We start from the raw sequence: 11,233 nt of genomic DNA, 5'->3' as shown, positions 1-11,233 counted from the left end.
GACTAGCAAGACGGCAAAGGGTGGGGTGGGGGTGGGGAGACGCTAAGAAGGTGCATGGGCATCATCATCATCAACATCACCACCTCCCTGACTCGCGTAGCCACAGCACGGTGCGCGTGATCTCACACTGATCAACTTCTGCACATGTACAAAGGGCAAAAGAGAGAGAGCTGAGTGCAGGGCTCTCAAGAACAGGCAGAACGTCAGCCTAGGGGAACAAGGAGGCAGGAATTCTTAAGTTGACATGCAACACACACCCACACAGAAAAATCTCCCATCCCCTCTGCAGAGATCTTCTTCCCAGCACCTCTACGTTTCCCCCGAAGCTGAAGACTGGATCCTGGTTGCTCTCCAACATCCCCCCACGTCACCCCACCCCTGCCCTCCTTGCTGGTTCCCAATTTGTAGGCGATTAATGCCGTCGTTTCAGAAGCGTTGAAAACACAGCTTGCATCGGGAGGGATTCGATTCCACAAAGAGAGGGGCAGGCCTGGAGGGGTTTGGGGTGTTTTGTTTGTTGGTCCCAATGAAATCTCACCACCGCTTCTGGGATGGGGCGGGGGGGGCGGGGAGGAGGAGGTGGGTTCAGGAGGGAAGGGGCAGAAAAGAGACGGAAGGGCAGCAGCAGCAGCGTATGGAGGAGACTTCAGTTCTTCAGGATGGTTTCGTAGGCCTGGAAAACGTGCTGGGCCACTTCAGGAGCCCGACACTTCAGAGATAGCTGCAGGAGAAAAGGAGGAAGAAGGAAACATATGTATTTATGTATACATCCCTCTCTTTCTCTCCCTCTGAACACAGAAGTGCAGAGTTTCTTACTAGGCCTGCAGTGTTAGTAAACTGGAGCATATTTAATCCAGGAGACGGGGGGAGAGGAAAAAAACAAAAGACGACATGCTCAGAGATTAAAAGGAGGACGGTTATGCCAAGTTATCAGTGGGTGGAAAAGAGAGCGGCAGCTGCAGTTTTAGCTCAAGGCGGCCTTTTCCAGATTGGAAGTTTCCCCTCCTCTCCCTTCCCCTGAAACAAATGTCACATCTGCACCATATAATCAAAGCACCGCTTTACTGCTTTAAGTAGTCATGGCTCCACCCACCCGAGGATCCTGGGAGTTGTAGTTCATTAAGAGATGTTAGGAGAGAGCTTTACAGTTCCCCTCACAGAGCTACAATTCCCAGAGTGGTCAATGCCTTTTTCCAGGCATCTCTGCAAATTGTAGCTCCATGAGCAGAACTAGAGGGCTCTCTCCTAACAACTCTCAGTGCCCTTAACCAACTACAACTCCTAGGATTCTTCGGGGCTGGGGGGAGGAGCCATTGTGGACACAGCCAATCCCTCCCTCTATCAAAGGCGCTGATGTCAGCAAGGGACTGAGTCAGGGATGATGGGATTCGCAAGTCCAGCGTCATCGAGAAGCTGCCAGGTCGGTGGAACTGCTCCAACCACTACACCACCTTGTCTCTCTAGGGTTTTTAGAGACAGCACTGGTCCAGCTTGTGTTAATAACCTGGGAAAGGGAGGGGTACCCATTAGGGCGGTTCATAAAAATCCTTTTTTTAAAAAAAGCCTGCTCCAAAGGTCTCATCTTACTACACTAGGGATTATATAGCTATATCAGTGAATATCTTGACCCTGCTCCACTGAACTGAAATTTCAGCCTTCACGACACAGGAAAACAGCCAAGTAAACAGCTGTTTTCGTGGAGGAGGGTCAAGATATTAACTGATGTGCATGAAATTTCAGATATAGCTATATAATCCCTAGTGTAGTAAGATAAGACCTTTGTGCCAGGCATTTTTTTTAAAAAAAACCACACGTCTTTTATGAACCGCCCTAGTACCCGCTGAAAGGGTAGGCTGGCCTTGCCAAACAAGGTGAAAGGAGAAACTCTGGTAATGAGCAAGGTATTATTTCAGTGACAGTGAAACCTGCAGCCATCTGCTGAACTACAACTCCCATCATCCCTGACCATTGTGGACATGGTTGCCGATGCTGATGTGGGTCCCACAACATCTGGATTAACACCCATTTCCTCCCCCCCCATCACTGGTGTCATTGCTCTTCTGAAGTCTCCCCCCCCCCACCGCTGGCACAATCTGTTATTTGTTAGGATGGTGCTTGTTTGGTGGTGCAGCACTGCCAAAAAGAACATCAGGCACAAGCTGGCAGGGGGAGGGGCTGGAATAAAATGGCAGGGGGTGAAGTGGAGAGTAAGCAGCTGGATTCAGAAGATTTCTTTAAAAAAAAATAATGAAAATGAAAAGCACACAAATATTCTGCTAACCTCCAAATCCTGAAAGATCAGGGAGGGGCGGGCCCATGGGGAGGGCGGATGGACATGGAAAAACAAAAACACACACATACAAATAGATTAAATTGTCACCCCAAATGTGGGGAGGAAGAATGTTTCATAACCAAAACAGGAAGGGAAAACAAGAACACACTACCAGTTCTATCCAATGGGGCGGGGAAGCAGGTGGATATGGTTCTGGTAACAATGTCTCATTTCAGATGTATGGAAAGGGTGGGGCTTCAACTACAGGCCCTTCTCCAGAGACCCCAAATAATGGGGGGGGGGGGGGAAACCAGAGAGACTTCTTGGTGGCCGCACCCTGACTAGGGAATGCTCTCCCCAATGAGGTTTGAGTTTTAAGAAATTCACAAGCTTTTTAACCTGGCCAATTCCTCCTCCCTCACCTGTTTTTGTTTTGTTTTGTTTTTTTGAGGCTGCTTTTTTAGGCACTGTGCAAAAATTAGAAATTCCACAGGCCTGATACCAGCAGTCAGCCAGATCAGGCACTTGTGGGCCCTGGTGGCATGGGTCTGATAAGTAGCGGTGTGGCCGGGACAGGATGGAGAGGGACACTTGGCCAGTGCCCAACCCAGCCGACTACTTGCACCAGGCCTGGGGTATGGCTTATCTTACTATACAATAAAACTGCAAGGTTTTCATCACTTTGTCCTTCTTGGCTGTTTTCCAATGTTCTAAAGGGAGGGGAAAGGTCACTCTGTGAAAATGGAGTTTCATAAGGTGGGAAGGGAAGATCTAAGGTGCTATCTGTGGGGTGAGCAGGTGGGCAATGATTTTTGCACCACACCCAGCAAATTTTAAAAGCACCTGTTAATATCACAGATTTATCTATGCCTAAAACAATGATAGAACTATACAGAGAACCTCTGCAAAGAGCAGGGAGGTGCACAAGAAGGGCCCTACCGTGAAGTTATTGCTCCCAGGTTGGATCCGCAGCTCTGCCAGGACCCAGATGCCATTGGTCAGCTTGAGGGACTGGTACAGCATGTCTTGGCCTTCAACATTCCTCTTTGCAATGGTGAAGATGTTGCTTCCTTGAAGCTTGCTGCTAACTGCATCTGTGGGACCAGATACACACACACATGCAAATAAATCGTGGCGCTATTGCACATGCACACAAAACGGAATGGGCGCCAGCTTCAGTTTGCCTGAGATGTCCAGCTCTTGGATGAAAAGAAAGAATCAAGTTCCTAGTTCTTATGTTTGCACTGCTGCTGGCTGTTGGTGTAGATAATACTGAGCGATATGGACCAATGAGTCTGACTCAGTATAAGGAGCTTCCTAGGAAAATTAAATTTATTCAGTGCATTTCCATCCTGCTTTCCCCCCCTCTAAAGAGCTCAAGGTGATGAACATTCTTTCCCTCCCCTTCTTTAATCCACACAACAACCCTGCAAGGGAGGTTAGGCTAAGAGGTAGTGACTGGCCCAAGCTCACCCAAGTGAGATCCATGGCCAAGTGGGGATTTGAACCCTGGCCTCCCAGGTCCTAGTCTAGCACTCTAACCGCTACACCGCAATGGGTAATGTAACGGCCCTGCCCCACCAAACTCAGTCAGCCCCCACCTGCAAGCCTTCCTACTTAACCACCAGTCAAGGGCATGGGAGTGTCCAATCAGCTTCTTCCTCCTCCTAAGTCTCAGAGCTGTTCCTATAGAACTCAGAAGGGAGGAGGACAGAGGAGAAACTAAGAATGAGTTGGCTGTGCCTGTCACTGGCTTTGGCGCCACCTACTACGCGGGTGGCGCTGTGGTCTCAACCACAGAGCCTAGGGCTTGCTGATCAGAAGGTTGGAGGTTCGAATCCCCGTGACTGGGTGAGCTCCCGTTGCTCGGTCCCAGCTCCTGCCAACTTAGCAGTTCGAAAGCACGTCAAAGTGCAAGTAGATAAACAGGTACCACTCCGGCAGGAAGGTAAACGCCGTTTCCGTGCGCTGCTCTGGTTCGCCAGAAGCGGCTTAGTCATGCTGGCCACATGACCCGGAAGCTGTACGCTGGCTCCCTCAGCCAATAAAGCGAGATGAGCGCAGCAACCCCAGAGCTGTCTGAGACTGGACCTAACAATCAGTGGTCCCTTTTACTGTTGGGCTGCCTGCCTTCTGCCCTACTGGTCCCAAAGGGCACCGGTTGTCACAGGTCAAAAGGCTCTCTACTGGAGAGTCTCTACTGCTGGGCCCATACAAGTGGAAGCGGCAACCTGCCCTAGCTCCTTAGTACAACAGCACACCAGTTTACAAATTCCAGCTTGCCATCGCCGTTATGTGCCTAGGAACCACAGCGAAGCTGGCCTGAGCTCTCTAGAGAACAGGAGGGCATATAATAGCACATGGTCAGCAGCTATTCTAGATCAGACAGCTCTTTTCTCACCTGCACCAAGAGGGCAGTCTTTGATCTGGAACTGTGCTTCATTCTCGTTGGGGATGTCCTTCCAGGTAGCCAGGAACATTTGTCGCTCTGGAGGAGGGAGAAGCAGAAGAAGAAGAAGAGTTTGGATTTGATATCCCGCTTTATCACTACCCAAAGGAGTCTCAAAGCGGCTAACAATCTCCTTTCCCTTCCTCCCTCACAACAAACACTCTGTGAGGTGAGTGAGGCTGAGAGACGTCAGAGAAGTGTGGCTGGCCCAAGGTCACCCAGCAGCTGCATGTGGAGGAGCGGAGATGCGAACCCGGTTCCCCAGATTACGAGTCTACCGCTCTTAACCACTACAGCACACCGGCTCTCCAGTATAAAGTGGTATTGCAGTGCTTAAAACACATGGTGTGGATGCGGCCAAAAATGCTACTCCTGGAGGAGGCACCCAAGTCTTTCTCATCCTTCCAGCTTCAGGGTCTTCCCGTCTTCTGCATTCCAGACTCTCACCAACCTACCCATTTTCCCATCTTCCACAAAGAGGATGTGCAGAGGGTAGAGGGTGCTGAAGTAGAACACATCTATGTTGTTCTTCACAGCCACCTGGAACCAAACAGAGAAGCGGGGGGTGGGTGGAGAAGAAGATAAGATTCTCTGGCTAGGCTGGGACCCACCAACAGACATTCCAGAGCTGGGCTAGAAACGCAAGCCGCAATTCTGCAAGAGCACAGAACAGAACTTTGTTTCAGAATACTACTCAAGTTTCTAGCCCTTAAGATGTGTTCCAAAGCGTTATGGACAAAGCCTGCCGAAACAGAAGCCGGTGCCTTGCAAAGGCTTGCGTAAACGTGCATGCACGTGCGTGTGTAAAAGCTTCCACTGATTTTCCATAGAACTGTACAGAACCACAAACATAAATACTTGCCAAATTGCAAGTATATCACCTACAATTCCAGGCATCTGCTTGGCCACTGTGAGAAGAAGATGCTGGGCTAGGACAGGCCCCTGAAAGATCCAGCCGGCTTTTCTTATGTTCTTGCAATAACATCGCATGTGGATAACCCTGCCACATTGTTGTGTGGGTTGATGATGGGCAAAACGAAAGGGGGGGGGGGTTTCCTTTTATTTATCAATGTGACTGATGCGTGGCTCTCCAGAGCTCCAGACAAGAGTGTTTCCCTCGGGCCAGTCACAATGTCTCAGCCTAACCTACCTGACAGGGTTGTTGTGAGTATAAAACGGGGAGAAAGAGAAGCACACACGCCACCTTGAGGTCGCTGGAGGGAAAGGTGTGATACAAATGGCCAGATCTAAAAATACTAGAGGAAATGTATTATTTCTCTACCAGATTTCTTCCTCTTTTGTTTTTGCCTGCACAAATATTAGGATTCCCTGGAATAGGGAGAACAAATTGTCCTGAACCACTGGAGCTCTGTCTTCATTATTTCCTTGCCCCGTTTTGTCCTGAGATTGTTTCTGATTTCTTACAGATAGAAGCACTGGAAAGTGGCCATCAAGTGACAAACAAAAGCTGTGTTGTTGTTTTACAGCTTCTGGAGTCTCCGACGATCCTTAGATGTTGGATCACTCCAAGTTTGCCACTGTTAATGGTTTTTCTTTTTAACATTGTTAACTGCCTTGAATGACCTTTTGTGCAATAGGCAGGAATTTTAATTTTTTTCAATATTTCCCCTTGGGATTAAAACGAGGATATAGAGATGACTTTTTAAAAGTTTAATTCTACTGACGTTTAATTGTGTTTTTTTATAAAATGATTGCTTTCCCCCCCAATGTTTTTCGCTTTTTCTATTTTCGTTGTAAGCTGCCTTGAATCCCTGTGACAGGAAAAGGCGGGATATAAATAAACAGAATAGAATAGAAATGATAAATAGATACCCAATGATAAATAGATGTCCAGTTCAGCATTGTCTACACCAACAACCAGGGAGTTCAGGCAGGGGTCTCTCTCACAGTCCTACCTGGAAATGCCATTGGGGGTTGGCATTTTCTATAGGCATAGCAGATGCTCTTCCACTATGCTACAGACCACATTAAGATTCTAGTCCATGTGGTTAAAAAAACTAGACCAGAGTTAAACAGCTACCCAATATTGAATCGGACCGTGGGTCCATCCAGTTCAGTATTGTTTGCACTGACTGCCAGCAGCTCTTCTGAGTTTTACACAGGGAAGTCTCTCTCCCAGCCCAGGCTGGAGATGGCGGGGACTGAAGCTGGCACACAACCTGGGACTTCCTTCTGCATGCAGAGCAGGGGCTCTGCCGCTGAACTACGGCCTCTGCACCACATGACCTGCTGCTGGCCCCTTGCCACCTTGGCTCACCTGGAGGTTGTTCAGGGGGTCCATCTTCATGACCGAGCCGACCGTGTTGAGGGGAAGGGAGATCTCCACGCTCTGGTTCGGAGCAAGAGGGGCGTGGACCTGGAGGGGTGCAGCGGGGGCCAGGCCAAAGCTGAAAGGGAACAGCCAGTTAGAAGGGGAGGGCCCCCGGTGCGGCAAGACCACCTGGAAGAATTTTACCTTTATGATTTCTATATAATCATATAACCATATATCCTAATGATGATTTTTATATATCCATGTATCCTAATGATGTTCAAATCACTAAGGCTTCAGCAGAGCTAAAAGTGCTTAAATCTTAAAAATCCAGAAATTGTTCTCTGCCCTATTTCTCTCTCTGCCCTGCTATTGTGCTTGAAGGAAACAATAAATCTGATGTGTTGGCATTTTCTATAGGGAACCTTCTCCAGACAGCTTCTCAGGCTCTCGAGATGGGGCTGAGTTAGGGAACAGGAAAAAGCAGTCAGCCACAATGCAATGTTCTAAGTCTAAGATGGTGGGGGTTATTCAGGTTTCAACGGCCAAATAGGTTTCTTTTCCTCTTTATTGCTGAAAATTAGGGTAAAGGGCAAATTGACGCACTATCTGAGAAAAGCAGAAGTATTCTTTACATGGGCAGAGGAAGAGCTGGTGCGCGCTCATTGGTTTGATTTTTGCTGCAACATACAAATATGTCATGTTTTATGCTGTTTGTACTCAGGTATAAAAACCCAATGCACAGTGGCTTCGGCGCCCAGGCTCTGGAAACTATTACACTGGGTCTTTATTGCTCAGCAATAAACTTTGTCTTCTTTTTCTCCACTGCCGCATCTGTTGATTCTTGGACACATTTTGAGTGGGCAACAGATATTCCTTATTTACTTGCAACACCAGGGGTTGCAAGGGATACGGACGAGGAAAGACAGCAAGTTGCAACCAGCAGCGGCAGCAGCAGCAACAGGCTTTCTTTTCTTTTCTTTTCTTCACATCATAAAAATAAAAACCTTTATTGATAGTATGAACGTTTAAGGTTTAATGCTGCCAGCTATAAAAACGGTAAAATGACTTCTGCTTCAGACATATTACTTTACAAATATACAGATGTTAATGACAATTAATACTAGATTATGCAGTCTGAACTTCATTAAATTTCCATTAGCCAGTGACAAACCTCTCTAGCAACACATGATTGAGAGAAGGTTAAACATTATATTGCCATACACACAAGTCTTTAGAGAACTTAAAATGCTAACCCTAGAAGTCTCACTGGATTAGCTGGAACCATTTTAACAGTTGTGCTTTGTTTAATCTCAGAAGATAGGCTAATAGCAAAAATACATCTTGCCTCTTGCATTCTCCCTTCCTATAATCCATTGTTGAATACAGTGCTCAGTGCATTTCCTAATTAAATTATTGTATATAAATCCCCATCATATCGTAAAGAAAGGATGCAAGTTAGTGTAAACACAAGGAAATATTTAAAGGGCTGCTACAAAACCCTCCTGTTTAAGATTAGAAGAGACTCTGGAAAGAAATCAGCAACAGGCTTTCTTTGGCAAAGGAGTTTAGATGCCGGGTCAGTCTCCGTCAGGGAGGCAGGAAGCTGGCAAGAGTGTGAGGGGTACATAAGAAGCTGCTGTATAGACTGGGTCAGATGCATTGGTCCATATCACTCAGTATTGCCTACACTCACTGGTAGCAGCTCTCCAGGGCTCCAGGCAAGGGACACTTCCAGCCCTGCCTGGAGTTGCTGGGGTCTGAACCTGGGAACTTCCGCTCCCCAAGCACATGCTCTGCAACCAACTGACTGGCACAGGAATTAGTAAATGGCACAGACACATCATGCAACCGAATGCAATATGCAAGAAACAATAAGGATCCAATTCAATATCCTACCGCCTCTAGCACAGCGCATTACAAAAGGCAAAAATAATAAATAAACTCCCCCTTAAGTCAGTGTTTCCCAAACTTGGGTCTTCACCTGGGGTTTCTTTGGACTACAATTCCCATCATTCCTGACCACTGGGTCCCGGTAGCTAGGGATGATGCGAGTTGTAATAAAAATAAATAAATAGCTGGAGACCCAAGTTTGGGAATTGCTGCCTTAAGCAGTCTGCCAAGAACTTCAGCAATTTTCAAATGTTCCGTCAAGGACTGCTACCCCTGGCCATGCTACTGGCGGGCGCAGTACTGTGGCCCTGCCCAGTTTTGACTCTGGCCCTGCCCACCACTGCCATGTGGCCCCTGGAAGGTCGTATATGAGGGTATGTGGCTCTCGGGCTGGAAAGAATATTCCCCGCCCCATCCTAGCTGGTTAAGCCTCTTCAGTCAACTTCTTAGAGGGCAAGGTTGGTTCATCAAACCAGCCATTCAGCGACACAAGGATCATCACAAGAGGCTCCCTGGCTATGGCGCCTCCTCTGCATGGGAGGACTCCTTGTGGGGGTGGGGAGAGAAGGCCACACTGAAACACAGCATAGAAAGGGAAGAGGCGGCGGCTTTTACCTGTTCCGGTTGAACTGGATGGCGAAGTCAGACATGACTTGCAGGGCCTTGTTGGAAAGCACGAGGTCCATGGAGATGGAGCCCACTTGCCGGCTGAAGGTACCCGAAATCTCCAAACCCTTGGCCTTCACTGCCGGGAGCCAGACCTGAAATGGTGCAAGGCGACATTAGTTGATGCATTGGGGGTAGATTCCTTCATTGCAGGGCCACCATTTGCAATGAAACCACCGTCACAAGCCTGGAAAATCTGGAACTCTACTTGACAATCAAGGAACACTTACCGTATTTTTCGCTTCATAAGACACACTTTTCCCCTCTTAAAATCTAAGGGGAAATGTCTGTGCGTCTTATGGAGCGAATGTGTGGTCCCTGGGGCTTTGGGGGGGGGGGACCCGGGCTTCCCCCGCCAGCCCCGACAAACTCTGGGAGCAGCGGGAAGGCTGCTCCTTTCGCTGAAGCCTTTCCTTTTGCCTCTCCTTTCGCTGAAGCTAGGAGAGTCCTGCTCTCCTGGCTTCAGCGAAAGGAACCTGGAGCCTCCGGAGCTCCCCCTCTAAAACAAGGTGTGTTCTATGGTCGGGTGCATCCTATAGAGCGAAAAATACGGCAATATTATTATTTATCTGTGAAAATACAACTTTTATTCCCACTTTTTTCCTTTCATTACCTCTGTTATTTAAACCGTATGTGACTTGTTTTACAGTTTTTCTTTTCTTTTCGTTTTAATCTGTTGTTATAATTGCTCTCTTTTATATACAGTCGTACCTTGGAAGCCAAACGCCTTGGCACTCGAATGTTTTGGCTCCCAAACACCGCAAACCCAGAAGTGAGTGTTTTGGTTTGTGAATGTTCTTTGGAACCCAAACATCTGGTGCAGCTTCCGACTGGCTGCAGGAGCTTCCTGAAGTGAAGCCAATCGGAAATGCCACCTTGGTTTCCGAATGTTTTGGAAGTTGATTCCAAAGAGATTCTGTTCGACTTCTGAGGTACAACTGCATGTTATAAAATGAAAAACAAAAAAATCCTAACAAGAACCTGCCCCCCTACCCAAATGTTGGAGTGCGATCTGGACTAAGTCAGTCTCACTTTGAAATCATGTGGATTTCAACTGGAACGATGTCAAGACTAAGGGCAGCGTTCAGTTTTACACAGAAAAGACCCGCTAAAACAAATGAACACGATGGTGTTAATTGAAATGGGTCTACTGTGAGTAAAATTAAGTTGTACAAGCACTCTTTAATTTTTCCCACCAATTCTGATGGGACACCCAAGTTCAGCAAACTTAGCCTGGGCCCAATCCATTCTTTTTATAGCTTACACTTCTACAGGACGGGTCCTCAACATTGAGGAGCCTGTAATTTATAATTTGACTAGTAACACAACCCCACTGATTGCTCGGAGTACGGCTGACATTGGATAGCACCTCATCCCTCTCAACTGTAAGTCTACTTAGCAGGGCGATTTTTTAAAACTGCTCTACAGTACTTAGAAGTTTTTGACGCAATAAATAATAACAATAATTTGTGGATTTTGCTGCTGCTGGGGGGACTAGTGGGTGCAGGTTACATAACCCCGCACTAGTCTAGGGATGGGGAACATGTAGTCCTCCCATTAGCTCCAACCACCATGGTCAATAATCAGGGATGATGACCAAATGGTAGGGCCGGCCCCAACAGCGTATGAGAGAACCTGATACTCACTGGGAGCTCCAGGAGAGCATCAGACCAGGTCAGGG

The 11,233-nt window shown here is 47.6% G+C and overlaps 1 protein-coding gene across 3 annotated transcripts in view; it reads right to left on the bottom strand.

Moving 5' to 3' along the window:
- Positions 1-509: 509 nt before the first annotated feature.
- The window catches only part of AP1B1 (adaptor related protein complex 1 subunit beta 1), a 51,113-nt gene continuing 40,389 nt past the window's right edge, over positions 510-11,233 (bottom strand). For all 3 annotated transcript variants that reach the window (XM_081841774.1, XM_081841773.1, XM_081841772.1), the window contains 6 exons: positions 9,502-9,647; positions 7,000-7,129; positions 5,177-5,261; positions 4,674-4,760; positions 3,212-3,366; positions 510-721 (listed from right to left, as the gene is read on the bottom strand). In XM_081841774.1, the coding sequence (XP_081697900.1) occupies positions 647-721; positions 3,212-3,366; positions 4,674-4,760; positions 5,177-5,261; positions 7,000-7,129; positions 9,502-9,647 (678 nt within the window). In that variant the 3' untranslated portion in view covers positions 510-646. The remainder of the gene's footprint in view (positions 722-3,211; positions 3,367-4,673; positions 4,761-5,176; positions 5,262-6,999; positions 7,130-9,501; positions 9,648-11,233) is intronic.

The sequence above is a fragment of the Podarcis erhardii genome, assembly GCF_964252035.2.
Source record: "Podarcis erhardii genome assembly, chromosome: 15".
Lineage (NCBI taxonomy): Eukaryota > Metazoa > Chordata > Lepidosauria > Squamata > Lacertidae > Podarcis > Podarcis erhardii.
This window is presented reverse-complemented; position numbering and strand designations above follow the sequence as displayed.